The sequence below is a fragment of the Doryrhamphus excisus genome, chromosome 7 (assembly GCF_030265055.1).
Source record: "Doryrhamphus excisus isolate RoL2022-K1 chromosome 7, RoL_Dexc_1.0, whole genome shotgun sequence".
NCBI lineage: Eukaryota > Metazoa > Chordata > Actinopteri > Syngnathiformes > Syngnathidae > Doryrhamphus > Doryrhamphus excisus.
The window spans coordinates 4,738,886-4,757,508 of record NC_080472.1 but is presented as its reverse complement, the minus strand read 5'-3'; the positions used below and the strand labels follow the sequence as shown (position 1 = coordinate 4,757,508).

At 43.2% G+C, this 18,623-nt stretch overlaps 1 protein-coding gene across 2 annotated transcripts; it reads right to left on the bottom strand.

The window, feature by feature from the left end:
* Window positions 1-589: 589 nt before the first annotated feature.
* Window positions 590-16,616, bottom strand: sv2ba (synaptic vesicle glycoprotein 2Ba). Of its 2 annotated transcripts, XM_058078825.1 has the most exons (13): window positions 16,480-16,616; window positions 13,975-14,579; window positions 9,131-9,311; window positions 7,639-7,790; window positions 7,375-7,508; window positions 6,050-6,139; window positions 5,723-5,836; window positions 5,562-5,650; window positions 5,333-5,497; window positions 5,121-5,254; window positions 3,699-3,899; window positions 3,460-3,619; window positions 590-2,445 (listed from the first exon to the last, which is right to left on the bottom strand). In XM_058078825.1, exons 2-13 carry the CDS (start codon window positions 14,462-14,464, stop codon window positions 2,262-2,264), a joined length of 2,094 nt encoding a protein of 697 aa, XP_057934808.1. In that variant the 5' UTR covers window positions 14,465-14,579; window positions 16,480-16,616; the 3' UTR covers window positions 590-2,261. The 2 variants fall into 2 exon arrangements, with proteins under 2 accessions (XP_057934808.1, XP_057934809.1); XM_058078826.1 differs by lacking the exon at window positions 16,480-16,616 and having other exon boundaries at window positions 13,975-14,595.
* Window positions 16,617-18,623: the final 2,007 nt, after the last annotated feature.

Below are 18,623 nucleotides of genomic sequence, written 5' to 3'. Positions count from 1 at the left end.
CCGCTAACTCACACCTGCATGTTATGTTAGCATACGATGTTCACGTCAACATAATGACATCGTGCGGGTCACATGTGACTTTCTTTATATTCATGTAGAAGTGGCTGTCATCAAGCTCAAGGGGTCTCAAACACGCGGCCCGCGGGCCAAATGTGGCCCGCAGGACACTAGTTTGAGGCCCCCGCCTTGATATGAAAGTTTAATGTTAGTGCGGCCCGTGCAAGTTTGATATGGATGCTGTATGGTATCATGTACCCAGAAGAAATTATTAAGTTTGATTAATGTTCATGTTAAAGGTTAAATAACTGTTCATAGTTATCCTCCCTATCCGTGTGGAAGTGGTAAGTTTTTGCCTTTTTAAGTTTAAAGGAAATAACTTGGAGGCTACCGTTTAGGTCGCTAGCTCTCTAGTTTGCGAGTTAGCATGTGTCTCAAGACCCTGCAGTTGCGCAATATGAAACACGAAAAACACATCAGAAGATAAAGGGCTGCCGTAACTAGCTTGCACACAAGGCGGCGCCATCTTGAAACATGACACCTCTGCACTAAATCCAGTCTATATTATATGAACCATAAGAAGACGACACAGAAAGGTGGGATCCCTGGCCTTTATTCAAGTCATGACAGCGCTACTAGCATACAGCTAAGTCACACCACGCTACGGCATGTACAAGCACAAACAGCACGTATATCACACTCACACTATTGTGTTGAACACGCACACACACACACACACACACACGGTCATGCCAAGAAAGTAACACACGCCTTAGAAATGTTGACACGTTGTCAGAAGAAGAAGAAGGTTGTGTGAGAACGAGCATCATAGCAAAAACAACCAATACACTCGTTCCCATTAAAAAAAAAAAACAAACAACCACAAGAGAAACACGGAAAAGAAAGAGAAAGTACTAGATAGCACGACAAGGCTACATGACACACTACCTCCGCTCAGGACCAGCAGGAAGGAGAAAAGGGACGTTTCCTTAGAGTGACCTTGAAGTCCATGGAAAAGAAGCTAGGGTATTCATAAGTGCAGGCTTTTCATTTTGGAAAAGACGCATTCATGTGGTTTGCGTCTTTTGCTAGCTAACGTTCCACCAAGCGGTACACTTCCATTGACGTATTACTACACGCTACTACAGTAAACCTCGGATATATCGGACTCGGATATATCGGAAATTCGCTCACAACGGACAGATAAAAAAGAACCAATTTTTCTGTAATGCATTTCCAATAAAAATTCATTGCATATATCAGATTTTTTATAACGGATTTTGCCTATTTCGGACAAAATCTCCAGTCCCGTTCCAATGCATTTCCATTAAATTTCCCTCGCATATATCTGATGGCCGCATCGTGGCGCTCCGATTCGCCGAATCGTGACAGGCCGCTATACGACATTTGCAGCGTTTGCAGCGTTGCCTGCGCGTCCAGGTACATTGGAAACATAGTCAAGGAAGTGCCTTTTTATAACGGATAAAATCCGATTTACGTATATACCGGATATAAATCCGATATATGCGTAAAACAGACATTTTCCGGTATACGCATATAACGGATTTCGCTTATATCGGACAAAACCAGTGGGAACAATTGAATCCGATATATCCGAGGTTTACTGTACTTTCAATTTCCTCACGTCGCAAAGGAAAAAGGTGAAAAAACCCCAACAAAAACAGGCTTCGCTACACAACTTAAACTAAAGCACTGCCATGAGTCAACTAGAAGTTTGATCCTTGGATCCTTTGATCCTAACCTAGCTTGATGTTGCTGTTAAAACGTGAGCGTGAATGTTAGCTCACATTGCTATGCTAGCGTCAGGAAAGCCAAAGAGATTAGCGTTACTGACAGTGTTAGCAGCCAGCGAACAAAGGCCACAAATGGACGACTCGTTTTTTCGTATCGAACGTAAAAGTGGCCCCAATCCTGGTCCGGATAATTCTTAACAATGGAAGCGTACCGCTTGGTGTTTACTTGTTGAAGCCAAGCTATAGCATGTAAACTGGAAAACAGGACAAGTAAAAAGACAAAACACTAGTTTCTTGTTCACGTATGATCCGGGCGGCAGCAGGAACAGGAAGTCAAAGTCCACGCAGGCAACCAGACATCTTGTAAAACATATCAATCCTCTAACCAACACCTTCTCCACGCCGTTCCTCCTCCTCTCCGTAAATGTTCCGCTTCTTGAAATGACTCACGGCCGTGGTTGGCGACCCGGTCTTTTTTTTTTTGCGGCGGCGGCGGGACTTTTTGGCTTTTCAAGAGAGGATCTTCTCCCGGGTCTCGGGCAGCTTGAGCGCCAGAAGACCTCCGCAGACGAGCGCAGAGAAGGCCAAGAAGATGGGGATGATCTTTGTGACACCCACGAACGCGGCAAAGATGAAGCTGGCAATAATGGCCGCCAGCTTGCAGACGGCGTTCAGGATGCCAAATGCTGTTCCCCTGCCACAGAATCAGAAAACATGCATAAAAAGTTGTCTTTTTGTTTTTGAAATATTGCTCTAGTAGTGGAAATTAGCTCTTAGCTAGCTTTTCATTCATTTACTGGTATCATGCTAATAGATTTTCGCAGGCTAACATGGTCCCACCAGTCACATAACATTCCCAGGAATGATTCAGCACTTCTGTGGATACTAGCAGGTAAGCTAACACCAGCAATAGCTCTTATTTTTGCCTTTTGTCTTATCTTTATTTCTTTAATTATTCTCCTGTTATTTTTTTTCCTGTTATTCCGACGTTTATTGCTTTAAAGTGGATAAGAATCCCATTGAAAATGCTATCGACTCAAGCTTCGCAAGCTACCATCTGTCAGCTAGCATTACCATGAATCTCACCAGTAAATGAATAATAATAATAATAATAATAATAATGGTCATTGACAAAATGCTATTGACTCTGTCTGCTAGCATGAAGAATAATGGTTATTAAAATGAACCATCCGACAAGCATTTGTATAACTTTATGTGGACGCTAGCAAGGAAGCTAACGCTTATGAAAGCTACCAAAATTGTGAAAATAAATAAATATAATAACAATAAAACGGCAAATAATAAAAACTTAAGAAACCACATAGTTGGTGGGTAGGCAAATTATTTTTTTTCAGATTAAAATTAATTAAGCTAGCATGACCAAGACGCTTCTTTATTTTACAGCTGAGTAAATGAAGAATAATAGTTATTAAAATGAACAATCCGACAAGCATTTGTATAACTTTATGTAGACGCTAGCAAGGAAGCTAATGCTTATGAAAGCTACAAAAATTGCGACTGCTAGTTTTTACTCTCTTATGTTTGTCTTTCAGGTGACGTTTGAGTATTTGTCTGCGTATGACGTAATTTTGCTAGAATGACAACAAGAATGGAAAACACGCTGATCGTCGGCCATTTTGTGTTTCTGTGTCTTGGTGTTGTTTTCATACCTGCCAACATTTGCATGTGGAAATTAGTGAAATTGTACCTTTTAGAGGAGGGGTAGAGTTCCACAGAAATGACCTCCAATCCGTTCCAGGCCGCCACGCTGGCGCCGTAGAAGAGACACTGCCAGCATATCACGGCTCCTTGGCTGAAGCTCAGCAGGAGCAGGAACGTACAAGCGGACGACGCTAGCATGGAACCACCTACACACACACACACACGTCACAGTTCAATTCCACTCACGTTTCCACCAACAGGTCCCGCCGGCGTCCAGGAACTGACCTATGATTCGGATTCTACCGATCTTGTCCATGAAGAGCGCGGAGATGATGTTGCCGGGCAACACGGCTAAGCTGCCCAGGAAGCTGACCATGTAGATGACGATGTCGTTCTCCTCCTGGAAGTTGAGATGGCAGCCTTTCTTGGGATGCAGGAAGGTGGCGTTCTCCATGCGGCAGTTCTTGAACTTCTCCTGCCACAGGTCTGGTGAGTGACAACATTGGACACCACTTATGATTAATCGTGGTGCCTTCAGGGACCGCAGAACAAAGTGCAAAATATCCACGATTGACAACAAAGACACAATCATGTCAAAATTGAGACCTTTCTCAGACTTTATGTTGCACTTTTAGTGCAGGAGGAACGTTTGTTGTGTGCGGGGTTGCGTCGGGCCAAAGATGATTGACACGCTTGGCCTCTGCAACCACTTCTGACTCCATGTTGGGTGGGCGTCAGTCTAGAAACGTCCTAATAGCCAGTAGTACATGTCAACATTTACACTGCATGTGTGTCAGGGGTCTCAAACTCAATTTACTTGGGGGCCACTGGAGCTAGGGTCTGGGCGAGACTGGGCCGCATCAGGTTTTCCAAAAAAAAAAACCCCAAAAAATGCATTTATTAAAAAAAGAAAAATGAATAAACTTTCCTTTAGTTTCGATTTTTTACAAGAAAAGCTCTGATAAAACAGTCCACTGTTCTCAAATATCTTAATTTTTATTTTTCTGCACAAAATAAGATGAAAAATAAATAAACAAATCAAGAATAAAGAAAATCAATCAATCATAAATAAATAAATATAATAATAATAATAATAAAATGGCAAATAATAAAAACTTAAGAAACCACATATAGTTGGTGGGTAGACAAATTATTTTTTTCAGATTAAAATGAACAAAGCATTATTAGAGCCCTGTAGACATGACAAAACACGCCTATAGTCACATTTATACTCTTTTTATTTACAACATATTGCGCAACTGCAGGGTCTTGAGACACATGCTAACTCGCAAACTAGAGAGCTAGCGACCTAAACGGTAGCCTTCAAGTTATTTCCTTTAAACTTAAATAGCCAAAAACTTACCACTTCCACACGGATAGGGAGGATAACTATTAACAGTTATTTAACCTTTAACATGAACATTAATCAAACGTAATAATTTTTTCTGGGTACATGATACCATGCAGCATCCATATCAAACTTGCGTGGGCCGCACTAACATTAAACTTTCATATCAAGGCGGGGGCCTCAAACTAGTGTCCTGCGGGCCACATTTGACCCACGGGCCGCATGTTTGAGACCCCTGGTTTCACTCATGGATGATCGTATCGGCAGCATGAAACCCGATTGGATCATCCCTGATAATAACAATGCTGATTTATTTTCCAAGGCAATTTGACAGGTGAAAAAAAGGGGGCGGGGCGTACCTGTGTTGTAGAAGACGGTGTTTTTGATGGTGCAGTTCTCAAAGAAGGTGTTGGTGGACTTGATGTCTTCAAAGTAGCAGTTCTCGAACAACGACTCTTCAAACTTCACCGACTTAATCTCGATGTTTTCAAACCTGAAACAAAAGCGGTGCACACCTCAATTCCCGTTCCGCCTGGATGTCAAGCAAATGGGCGAAGCTTCGGCGACGTACTTGTCGTGAATGTACTCGCCCTCGCGGTGAACCTGGTTGACTAGCGAGAAATTGAAGTGGAAACGTTCCACGCGCTCCCGATGGAAAACGCGTACTTTGGACTCGTACTCCTCGTACTGCATGTACTTGATCATGTCAGGGAACCACACTCCTAGTCCGTGGTAGCTGACACAGACCAACAAAGATGTTTGTCACGCTTCCAACGACAATGAGCTTCTGAGTGGAGTACCTGAAAGCCAGACAGAACCAAACGATCACCAGGAAGAGGCCTTGCAGTCGCAGCTCCGCCGCCGACAACGACATCACGTTCGCCATCACCTGAACAGGAAGCCCACAAGGCATGAGTCAGGAATTCTGCCGGGCAAAGGGTGGCGTGTTGCGTGTGTCCACCTGCTGCAGCATGGTCAGGTGTCTGACGGTCCAGCGCTGGAAGGCGGTGCCCGTGTCGCTCTGGATCTCGATGAACTCGTCCTCCTGCGTCTGCGGCGTCTTGATGTTGGTCACCTGCGTCGCAACAGCGGCTTTCAGAGCTGACACGACTTTTCATGCACTCCAAATCATGAAGGAAGTGTTTGTGTAGAGTCAAAGCTAAGGGAAAAGTTGCCTCAGTCTTCATACGGTTTCATATTTTTATCGAGAAATGTGAAAAATGAAAGTGACGCTGCCCCCTGCTGGTATGGAGTGGACTATGTGTTCTACGTCCACAACTGAACTCACAGTGAAGACTCTTTCCGGCTCGCCTTTGGCCTTCCAGTTGGTGTCGTGGACCTGACGCAGGATCATCCATGCCTCGTCGTGTCGAGCACTCTTAAAAAAAAAACAAAACATTTGTATGATTAATTTTTTCCACTTATTCATGCCTTATTCATGCTTTATACACTGCTTATTCATGACTTATTAAGCCTTAATTAGCTGCCACTAAGTCATATATGTCGCCTATATTGAGAAGGTTGTAAACAGGTTTTCTATGCTCCAAGTAGCAAAATATTCGGCTGCACGGTGGTTGAGTGGTTAGCGCGCAGACCTGAGTTCAATCCCACCCTCGGCCATCTCTTTGTGGAGTTTGTATGTTCTTTTCTCCGGGTACTCCGGTTTCCTCCCACATTCCAAAAACATGCTAGGTTAATTAGCCACTACAAATTGTCCATAGGTATGAATGTGAGTGTGAATGGTTGTTTGTCTATATGTGCCTTGTGATTGGCCGGCCACCAGTCCAGGGTGGACCCCGCCTCTTGCTCGAAGACAGCTGGGATAGGCTCCAGCGGAAGAAAATGAATGAATGAATAAATAAGGAATGCTATTTTGAGGAAGTTCACTTATCACTGTGATAAACGAGGGACTGCTCCAGCTTAGTTTCTTTGAATGTCATTTTTTGAAGAAACACGCCCCCCCCACTTAGCAGCAAGGAAATAGAAGAATTGAGTGCGGTGGTCTATTTTTGTGCGCCTGGGTGCAGCCAGGTATGCAGTTGTGTAAGCGTGTTTGTCTTTGCCACACGTATCCAATACCGCATGTGGTGAGAGGCCTGACAATGTGCTGCATGGGCCCCGCCACGGCCGCGTGGTGTTCCGCTGACGGCTTAGCAAGCCTTCGCTACCTTGGCATCGCCATGGGGACGTTGCTGTGACGGAGCATGGCTGAAAGGAAGTGCTAAGTATGGCGGTGGCGAGGCAGAGCACGCCAGGCGACACCACGCATGAGCAGATACGCCGTAGATCAGGGGTCTCAAACACGCGGCCCGCGGGCCAAATGTGGCCTGCAGGACACTCGTTTGAGGCCCCCGCCTTGATATGAAAGTTTAATGTTAGTGCGGCCCGTGCAAGTTTGATATGGATGCTGTATGGTATCATGTACCCAGAAAAAATTATTACGTTTGATTAATGTTCATGTTAAAGGTTAAATAACTGTTAATAGTTATCCTCCCTATCTGTGTGGAAGTGGTAAGTTTTTGGCTATTTAAGTTTAAAGGAAATAACTTGAAGGCTACCGTTTAGGTCGCTAGCTCTCTAGTTTGCGAGTTAGCATGTGTCTCAAGGTCTGACCTCCAGAAGGAATCGAGGGCTTTCAGGCATGAAGACGACGCCGACGAGGGCGGCCATGGCGGGAAGGAGACACACCAGGATGAAGAGCCTCCAGCTGTGCATCTGGAATTCCGTGCCGATGGCGAAACCCCAGCCTGCAAAGACGGAAGGTGCCTGATGGACCAAAGTCTACTCGAGGTAAGATTCTTTCCAGGGTTTTCTATTTCATGTAGGGCGGGGCTGGTCCAGAGCGTAGCTCGGTCTATCTACGTGCGCGGTGCCAACCGTAGTGCGGGATGATTCCCCAGGCAGTGAAGGAGGCGTACAGGCCCCCCAGCATCCAGAACATGCAGAGCCAGCTCAGATGTTCGCCACGTTTGTCCATCTGCAGGAACTCTGTGAAGTAGGTGTACACGATGGGGATGGCGCCGCCGATTCTGCAAGAGAAGATGCTCCATCAGGTACGACCTCAACGCACGTGCCTGCTTTGCTTTTGCTTTGGCTTTGCGTTGGCACTTGCTAACTCATGCAATACCGATAAAAATATTCATGTATGGTCTGTAAGCTGGGCATGCCGTCTTATATTCATGTATGGTTGTCTTATATTGGGGTCAGTAGGCTGGGCAGGCAGTCTTATATTCATGGTTGTCTTATATTGGGATCAGTAGGCTGGGCATGCTGTCTTATATTCATGTATGGTGGTCTTATATTGGGATCAGTAGGCTGGGCATGGTGTCTTATATTCATGTATGGTTGTCTTATATTGGGGTCAGTAGACTGGGCATGCCTTCTTATATTCATGGTTGTCTTATATTGGGGTCAGTAGGCTGGGCGTGGTGTCTTATATTCATGTATGGTTGTCTTATATTGGGGTCAGTAGACTGGGCATGTTGTCTTATATTCATGTATGGTTGTCTTATATTGGGGTCAGTAGGCTGGGCATGCTGTTTTATATTCATAGTTGTCTTATATTGGGGTCAGTAGGCTGGGCATGGTGTCTTATATTCATGGTTGTCTTATATTGGGGTCAGTAGACTGGGCATGTTGTCTTATATTCATGTATGGTTGTCTTATATTGGGGTCAGTAGGCTGGGCATGCCATCTTATATTCATGGTTGTGTTATATTGGGATCAATAGGCTGGGCATGGTGTCTTATATTCATGTATGGTTGTCTTATATTGGGATCAGTCGGCTGGGCTTGCCGTCTTATATTCACATATGGTTGTCTTATATTGGGGTCAGCAGGCTGGGCATGGTTTCTTATATTAATGTATGGTTGTCTTATATTGGGGTCAATAGGTTGAATGACTTGGAAGTTCCACTGTCTTGGAAGATGATGTCACAAGGGGTAGATTGTGGTCATCTACAAATGCAAACATTGCATTTATTTGGAGCTTATGATATATTAGGAATATATTATCATCATTGTATTGTGCTCCACTCTACATGCAAAAGATTTATAGTTAATATTCCAATGCTATCTCAACCATAAAGGGAAAAAATCACATTGTTATATATTTGTTTAAAAAAAAAAGTCAGTTGATTTGTGGCCCCTCTGCAGTAAAGATGACAATGTGGATGCATTCATGAGCTTCTCATTACTCATCCAAATCAAATGTCAGGGCTCCGCCCGTGCTGCAGAAATGCGACTTCCCGTGCAAATGGAGAAATAGAAGACAATCAGCGACTCGAGCCCGAGCGTTACTGACGCTAAAGGTCAGGCAAGTGCGAAAAGCTGCAAAGAAGAGGAAATGAAATGTACATCTCATCTCTCACCCCAAGCCGGAGCAGAACCTGAAGAAGAGGAAGAAGCCGTAGCCCTGAGCGAAGCACGACAGGAAAGAGAAGACCAGGTCGACGCTCAGGACGTAGATCAGGCACTTCCTGCGGCCCATCTTGTCGCAAAGACCCCCCCACACGAAGGCGCCCACCATCATGGCCACGTACACCAGCAGGCCTGACGACAAAGCAAGTATTGTGTTGCTCACACATGATACGGCATCGACTGTGCATCACGTGATATCACACCTAGACGGTCCACTGCAATCACACCCAGCACGACACCTTCAGCAAACATCATCATGCTATGCATCATCAGTAAACATCAACATGGGCGCTTTTCATTTCAAAACACCACCAAGTAGCATCCAATGATAACCATGGAAAATACATTTTTATACATTTTTTGTATCTGTATTGCTCCAGTATGAAAACACCACACACTATGAGATTTATTTTATTTTATTTTATTTTATTTTATTTTATTTTATTTTATTTTATTTTATTTTATTTTATTTTATTTTATTAAAATATTATTCTTGTTATTTATTATTTAGAACAAGGACATAGTTTTTCTTGTTGGACGAATATATATTTTTCTAATTATTATTATGATATTTGTTACTTTACATTCTTTAAAGGGCCCCAATAAATGAATAAAGAAATAACTGTTATTAGTAATATAATATAACAATTGGGTTATTCTTTTCAATATTTTGTTGATTATTTTATTTTGAAGGTGGCTTTATTTAGCATTTGTTTTATTTGTTTTGTTATTTTTTTTTGTTTTATTTACATTTAATTCATGCTTAATTTCTGTCAAGTGGTGTTTTTAATCCTCTGTAGCCCTGACAAATTAGCGTGAAATATATAAAGTGTTACAAATCAAATCAAATAGAAAATTAATTATTTATTGTTTATGATTATTTATTATTACTGATGAGTTAGTAAGTGGAAGTAGCTCATCAGTAATTATTTTATTATACTTATTATTATTATTATTATTTTTATTATCTTAAAATCCTGTTTGTGACCTGTGAGTGCACAGCAGCATGCAATACCTGTGATGTCCACAGGGGGACGCCATTTAGCCTTGTATGGTTGCAAAGATGCCCATAATGAAGTTTGATATGGTGTGTTTTATCACAGTAACTTGATGAAGAATGGTGATATTCACGCGGGAACGTGAACAGCGGCGACATTTGCACAAATGTGAGTAGGAAGTAAAGGTCAGAGTCATTTGGAGGTGAAAATATGGAAGTTGGGCTCCCGGCGCTGGTGGAAAATGTGTTTTGCGGCGGTTAGCGTTTGTTAATGGCCGTCTCACACGCTTTGGGAATCAGTCAGCAGGTGTTGAAAGTCGGCCATCTCGGCCCCCGAGCAGCGAGCGGCCGCGTTGGCCGTGATAAAAAGCACGGTGCTAATGAGCGTCCTCTCCAGACCTTTACCTCGCCGTCCGCCCCCGCCTGCACGGTGTTTTACTACACAGCCCTAATTACAGCGGGCCTAAGCGGCTTAGCGGCACGTGGAGCCATAGTGTGCGTCTTCCTGTGGACTAGTGGAGCGTCCAAATGCTGCGACGCTCCACACGCCAAAGCGCCCGTCTCCGTAAGGCCCAGCCCCGCCGGGTTCTGGTGTGCACATGGTCCCTGGGATGAATGCTAGAAGATGCGCTCCGTGGGTCGGAATCTGGCCTACACCTGACGTGTCAGCTATGTGAAGCACTACACTTAACATTATGCAGCATTTTATGGCCCATCAGTTCTTCTCTGTAGTTCTTTATGTGACCCGGGTCCAGTCGTTCTAGCCTCAGCTGCATGGCAAGCTAACCCTTGTTGTCTTAGCTTTCTTGTTTCAACTCGGGGAGCATCTGATCGCAGTTGCTAATGGATATATGTCCAAAGTGTCAATATGTCCTCTTTCATGATGTTCTTGTGGCTTTTGTCACAGAAGGTGTTAACGAGCGGCCTGAGATGCGTGCCAGCTTGACATCGTGACGTAAGGCTCGGTACGCCTACATTCCAGACCTGCGGGCGGCAGTCGTGTAAAATGAACTTTGCCCAAACGTAAACAAGTCATTGGGTTGGTCGTCTCCAAACCTCCATGGCTGACTGATGTTGTTTCAACCACGAACGAAGGAGTGAACCAAGGAACCAGTGAAGGAAAGAAGAAGCAAATGAACAAATGAAGGAGCCATGGAAGCAGGGCGGGAACGTACGAGCGAAAGAATGTTCAGGGACGAAGCATTACGGCAAACAAATGGAAGAACGAACAAAAGAATGCAAAAACGGAGGAACAAATGAGTGAAGAAACTTTTAGGGACTTAGGGACTTAAACTGACCTAAACTGACTTAGGGACCAACAGATCAAGTGACCAACAAATGAGCGAAGAAACTTAGGGACTTAGGGACTGACTTAAACTGACTCAAACGGACTTTGGGACCAACAAATGAGCAAAGAAACTTTTAGGGACTTTGGGACTGACTTAAACTTACTCATGGACCAACAGACCAAGTGACCAACAAATGAGCGAAGAAACTTCGGGACTGACTTAAACTGACTCAAACTGACTTGGGGACCAACAGACCAAGTGACCAACAAATGAGCGAAGAAACTTAGGGACTGACTTAAACTGACCTAAACTGACTTAGGGACCAACAGACCAAGTGACCAACAAATGAGCGAAGAAACTTTTAGGGACTTAGGGACTGACTTAAACTGACCTAGGGACCAACAGACCAAGTGACCAACAAATGAGCAAAGAAACTTGGGGACTTAGGGACTGACTTAAACTGACTCAAACTGACTTAAGGACCAACAGACCAATTGACCAACAAATGAGCGAAGAAACTTAGGGACTTAGGGACTGACTTAAACTGACTCAAACTGACTTAGGGACCAACAGACCAAGTGACCAACAAATGAGCGAAGGGACTTAGGGACTGACTTAAACTGACTCAAACTGACTTAGGGACCAACAGACCAAGTGACCAACATATGAGCGAAGAAACTTAGGGACTTAGGGACTTAGGGACTGACTTAAACTGACTCAAACTGACTGAGAGACCAACAGACCAAGTGACCAACAACAAGCAAAGGAATGAATGAGCGAATCGGGGAAGGAGCGAACAAGCAAACGAATGGAAGAACAATCTGACTGAGGGACGAACAGCGAAGGAGTGAAGGAACAAGTGACGTAGGGAAAGAACAGATGCACTGAGGAACAAAGGAGCGAACAAGCAAGCAAGGATGAACAAACAAACGGATGAAGTGGAAAAGGAAGGAATGAGCTAAGGAATACAACCAAGCTGAGGAACGAATGGAAGAACCTCAGGGACAAACTGGCAAACAACTGAACTAAGGAATGAACGAACCAGCCGTGTGGAGGGAGGGAGGGAGGGAGGGAGGGAGGAAGGAAGGAAGGAATGAACGAACGAGCAAACAAATGCAAGAAGGAACAAACTGACGACGAATGAACGAGTTAAATAAATGAATGAGCTGAAGAAGGAACGAGCAAAGGAACGGTAGAACAAAGGAGCTGACCAAAGGAACAAACGAACTGAGGAAGGAACCAGCAAACAAATGGAGGAATGAACAAACGGACCCAAGTACGAGCAGACCAAGTGACAAACAGATGAAGGAAGGAAGGAACAAAGGAGCTGAGGAAGGAGGGAGCGTAGAAAGAAGGAATAAGTCTGACGCGGGAACGAATTGATTGAAAAGGAAGTAACGCATCAACAGACGGACCGACAGCCCAAGCAGCACAGCAACAAACCAAAGATGTACATAGATGGGTTTGGATGGACATTAAAACCAGGGGTGTCCAAGGTGCGGCCCGGGGGCCATTTTTAGACCACGCCGTCTTTTTTTACTGACCTGCACCACATTCTACAAATCTCATTTATCGAGTAAACTACTACAAAAAACAGCAAGAAAATAAAGCCAAAATATGAAAACATCAGCTTATGTAATATTATGAGGAAAAATTATATAGTAAAGGAAATATTTGTCTTAACAAGTTGTAATATTTTGAAAATTCAGTTGGACAAAAACTTTATGATAATAATAATAATAATAATAAAGTAAATATTAAATAATACATAATAAAATAATAAAAGTAAAATAAAGTTAAAAAAATAGTATTGTAATAATCAGTTGAAAAATAAATTTAAAAAAATCTGTAATTTACATAGAATTAAGAATTACCATTAAATATTACCAAAAAAGTCAAATGTGAGTCAAAAAGTTGCAATATTATGGGAATAAACTGGTAATGTTATTTTAATGTGAAATAGAAAAGACACTTTAAAAAAAAAATCACGATATTATAACCAAAATTAAAAAAAATAATAATTAAAAAAAAGAATTATGGGAGGAAAGCCAAATATTATGGAAATAAAGTCATAATATTACCAAAATAAAACTTATAAAGAATGGGAAACTTTTTCATTCATTCATCCATTTTATCCTCACAAGGGTGGGAGGGGCCAGGGCGGGGGTGCTGGAACCTATCCCAGCTGTCTTGAGGCGAGAGGCGAGGTCCACTGGTGGCCAGCCAATCACAGGGCACATATAGACAAACAACCATTCCCACCATATGATGGGACAATTTGTTTTTGGAATTGGGGGGGGGGGGGGAGTACTCAAAGAAACGGTGACAACAACCTTGATACCCAAGGGTGGAATTGAACTCGGATCTCCTAGCTGTGAGACCTGCACGCTAACCACTTGAACACCATGCAGCCATATGACTAACATGCCGAGGTGAATAGTGAAATAGTACTATATAGTACACTATGTAGTATTTGTACATCTGACAGTGTTTCTCCCCGCCCACTTACCCAGCAGGCCCTTGTTGGCGTTGGAGATGCACATGTCCTTCTCGGCGCTGGGCAGGACGAATCCCACCACGAAGCCGTCCACGCCGTCGGCCATGAGCGCCAGCCCCAGCACCAGGAAGAGCATCCACTGGAAGCGTCCGTGGCCGCAGTCCTCCATGATGCTCTCGTACTGCTCGGGTAGGTTGTCCTCCTCCTCCTGCTCCTCCTGCCGGGCGGCCTGCCGGGCCTTCCTCTTGGCCTCCAGCCGGGCCGCCCGCCGGGCCTCCTTGATCTCATCCGGGTGCGGGATACCCTGGTACTCGCCCTCGTACATCTGTTCGTCCTCATCCGCGCCTTCGGTGGCGTCGCTGGCGGCGTCCTCTTCCTGGGGTGGGTAGTCCGTCTGGTAGGGGTACCCGTCCCGCCCGCCGCCGCCGCCATCTTGGCCGTAGGTGTACTCGCCTCCTTCGCTCACCTGCTGGCTCACGTTGTTCTGGTAGGGGTCGTTCATGGTGCCCTCTGGGGGGAGACTCGCCGGTCCCGCTGCGGCTTTGCGATGCTCCCGGGAATCCTCCTGGCGCTCGGCGGCAGAGACCACGAACTATGACCTTCCTGCCACGATCGAGCTGACAACACAAACAGTGTCACAGTCACTTTCATCAACCTGCAGGGGTCAAAGGTTAAGAGGTCTAATCCCGCCCGCCTGTGTCACTTGGAAATATTTCTTATTCCGATTGGATTTATTGGACGCTGTTATTAGTTACGGTATTTGAATGTGGTTTTGGTATGCATGGGTGGATGCCGTCAATCATAATCATGATCATAATAATCATAATAATTGTTTAGTCATGCGTGATTTTTTCCATTTGGACATTTTGACGTCTTCTTTGTGATTTTTAAATCCCTGACGGTAAACACTGCATGTTAATCCGGGGCAGGGTGGTCGGTCCACATCTGGCTCTTACGTAACGTCCGGCGGCCGCTCCAAGTTTCTCCTAAAAAAACGTAATGACTTCATTGTATCGGACATGCCAGCGATGCTTCGCTTCTTTTTCCACTTGCATGTTGTAGAATTAGTGTAGAGAACACATTTTATTTCTTATTTCTTCAATTATGTTGGTTGTTATTTATTATTATTATTATTTATCCATTTATTATTTATTTTATTTCAGTCATTATGTTATTGAATTCATTTGTTGAAATTATTTTATTTATACGTTTGTCTTTATTATTATTTTATTCTATTTTTTCACATTATTTATTTTAGTATTTATGTCATTTTTGATGATTTATTAATTATTTTATTGATTTATTTGGAATGATTTAATCACCTTAGGGAAAAACAAGCTCCTTTTTCCACTTGCATGTTGTAGAATTAGTGTAGATCACACATTATATTTCTTATTTCTTCAATTATGTTGGTTGCTATTTATTATTATTATTATTATTAATTTCATTTCAGTTATTATGTTATTGAATTCATTTGTTGAAATTATTTTATTTATGCGTTTGTCTTTATTATCATTTTATTCTATTTTTTCACATTATTTATTTTAATATTTATGTCATTTTTTATTATTTATTAATTATTTTATTGATTTATTTGGAATGACTTAATCACCTTAGTGAGGGAAAAACAAGCTTCTTTTTCCACTTGCATGTTGTAGAATTAGTGTAGATCACACATTTTATTTCTTATTTCTTCAATTATGTTGGTTGTTATTTATTATTGTTTATTATTATTATTTATTTTGTTTCAGTCATATTATTGAATTCGTTTGTTGAAATTATTTTATTTACACGTTTGTCTTTATTATTATTTTATTCTATTTTTTCACATTATTTATTTTAGTATTTGTCATTTTTGATGATTTATTAATTATTTTATTGATTTATTTGGAATGATTTAATCACCTTAGTCATGGAAAAACAAGCTTCTTTTTACACTTGCATGATTGTTTGCATCATATATGTCATATATTTATCATATTTATCATATGTGCATGCTAGCACAGCTTAGCTTGCGCGGCCATGTCAGCAAATGTTTACTATCCTTAACATTTGTACGGCTTCTTTTTACGCTTGTTTGAGGAGAATATGAAAACAATCCTCCATCTTTGTCACCAGTCAAGTATGCTTAATATTAGCGTGCAGTTTGACCCTGGAACAGACCATTTCACTCGGGAATTCCAGATGGCGTACCTTTGCCACTTTTAGTGATGGTGGTCCAATAAAAAATCTCTCATTGATGATTGACGGCACACATTTAGAAATATGGTTTCATAAAAATAAAAATCAGAACGATTTCACACGTCTGTGACCTTAAGAGGTCAAAGGCCGCCGTGGCTGATGTCTGCTCACCTGTCAGGTACGTTTAGGAGATCGTACGTAGCTGTTATTTTACATTTTAACAGGAGGTGGCTCGCACGCCGGCAAGGGCGGTCTAATGACGGCGTTGCTTTGACAGGAAGTCGACACGTTGCTTCCACCTGTACGCACGCACACACACACACCTGATGGTCTTACCTGCCGCTGCCGTCCATGAAATCAAGCACAAAAAAGTCCAGGGAGCATTTTGCATTTTCAAAGGTCCAAAGCCGACATGTCCGTGATGATGCAGTCAAGCCTGAAGGATTAGGATCCGACCTCAGCGTACACCCCCCCCCCCCCCCCCCACCCCGCCCCCATCACCCCTCCCTCGCCCGGGATCATCCCACCCCCTCCCTCCCTCCCTACGGGGACAAATGGTACGCTCCCAGTTAACACATGCATGGAGGTCAGAGGTCACGGCTAAATGCTAACCATGCAGCTAGCTAGTTTCCTTTTTTTTTTCACTAGTGTACACATAAGCATCGCTCGTGTTGTCATGGAAACACAACACTCAACATCCTCTGTATGACATATTCGAAGATTTGACTGTAAAAATGCTAGTCAAAGATCCTCCAAATGACAGGAGCGCTTTGCTGTTCGGCTGTAAAAAAAATGCTATTCAAAGATCCTCTATATGAGGAGTGCAAAGATCATATGCAAAAAAAGCATTTTTGTTGGTTTTTGATGTTTTTGCTAATCAAAGATTAGCCTACTGTCAAAAAAAAATCCTAGTCGAAGATTCTCTATATAACAGGAGCGCTCTGCTGTTTGACTGTAAAAATGCTAGTCAAAGATCCTCCAAATGACAGGAGCGCTTTGCTGTTCAACTGTAAAAAAAAATGCTATTCAAAGATCCTCTATATGAGGAGTGCAAAGATCATATGCAAAAAAGCATTTTTGTTGGTTTTTGATGTTTTTGCTAATCAAAGATTAGCCTACTGTCAAAAAAAATTCTAGTCAAAGATCCTCTATAGAACAGGACCGCTCTGCTGTTTGACCGTAAAAATGCGAGTCAAAGATCCTCCAAATGACAGGAGCGCTTTGCTATTCGACTGTAAAAAAAAAATGCTATTCAAAGATCCTCTATATGAGGAGTGCAAAGATCATATGCAAAAAAAGCATTTTTGTTGGTTTTTGATGTTTTTGCTAATCAAAGATTAGCCTACTGTCAAAAAAAATCCTAGTCAACGATCCTCTATATTGCAGGAGTGCTCTGCTGTTCCAATCAAAGATCCTCTATATGACAGGACAGCATGCTTGCGAAACGCACGACTGAAGGACGAATGATGACATAAGAAACTAATCACGCTAATATCCATATCACCGCTCTACAAGTCTTTACTTATTGTGCCCCCCCATGCATGAAGTGAGATGGTTGAGTCCTGGGGGGGTTGGGGTGGGGGGTGGTCCATCATTCCAGAGAGTAGATGTCTTGCGTAGAAGCAAAGCTCTCTAATCCCAAAACCAGATAATTCCAGCGCAAAGAGGATTAGCTCCACCCCAGCAGCAAAGCCATTGGCTAAATTTAGCTTGCCCCCCCCCCTGCCCCACGCTCTGTCTTCACAGACTTCATTTGACCCCTCCCCCTGCCAACCCAAAAGACACGCCCTCACTTCCTGTCTCGCCATTTTGACCACCACTGCCTCACAAGGCAGATAAAGGACAGGGAAATACGGCAGGAAAATTCACATATCAGCAGAAAATCCCCATGTTTATTCACCCATTCTATTCTATGCTCATGTTTTAATGTCTGGGGGGGGGGGTCTGGACGAGGTGGGGCGCTGCCCCGTCAGGCCCGATTGCTAAAGAAGCGTGTCCGTCCACGGGAAGCTCGTCACGGATGAATGACGCCGCCATGGCGCCCTTGCAACATTTTAATCCCTCGTCCTCTCGTGAATGGATGCAGAACAGGTGAGTGGGCGGGATCAAGTGTCCCAAACGCAACCCCATTCTGATTGGACGGCCGGTCTATCAGTCACCTGACTTCTTTGATTTGTGTGTGTGTGTGTGTGTGCTGGCTGACGTGCACGCACACATGCACGCACACACACACATCATGATGACTTAGTGACAGCTGTGTAGCGTGAGTGTTTCCACGCTACAAGGTCAATAAATCCCAGCTGATGGGATCAGCAACACGCTCAGGACGGGCAGGAACACACACTGCCCTCCTGTGGTCATCACCGGAACTGTTCTAAGGACGCTGGGCAGGACGTCATTCCATTTATTATTTATTTGATTTCAGTCATTATGTTATTGAATTCATTTGTTGAAATTATTTTATTTATACGTTTGTCTTT

Coding starts and splice junctions, on each gene's coding strand:
- sv2ba (XM_058078825.1), bottom strand. CDS start 14,464: ATGAACGACCCCTACCAGAACAACGTGAGCCAGCAGGTGAGCGAAGGA. Junction 9,312..13,974: donor CGCCAACAAGGGCCTGCTGG/GTAAGTGGGCGG, acceptor CTTTGTCGTCAG/GCCTGCTGGTGTACGTGGCC. Junction 7,509..7,638: donor GGGAATCATCCCGCACTACG/GTTGGCACCGCG, acceptor CCGTCTTTGCAG/GCTGGGGTTTCGCCATCGGC.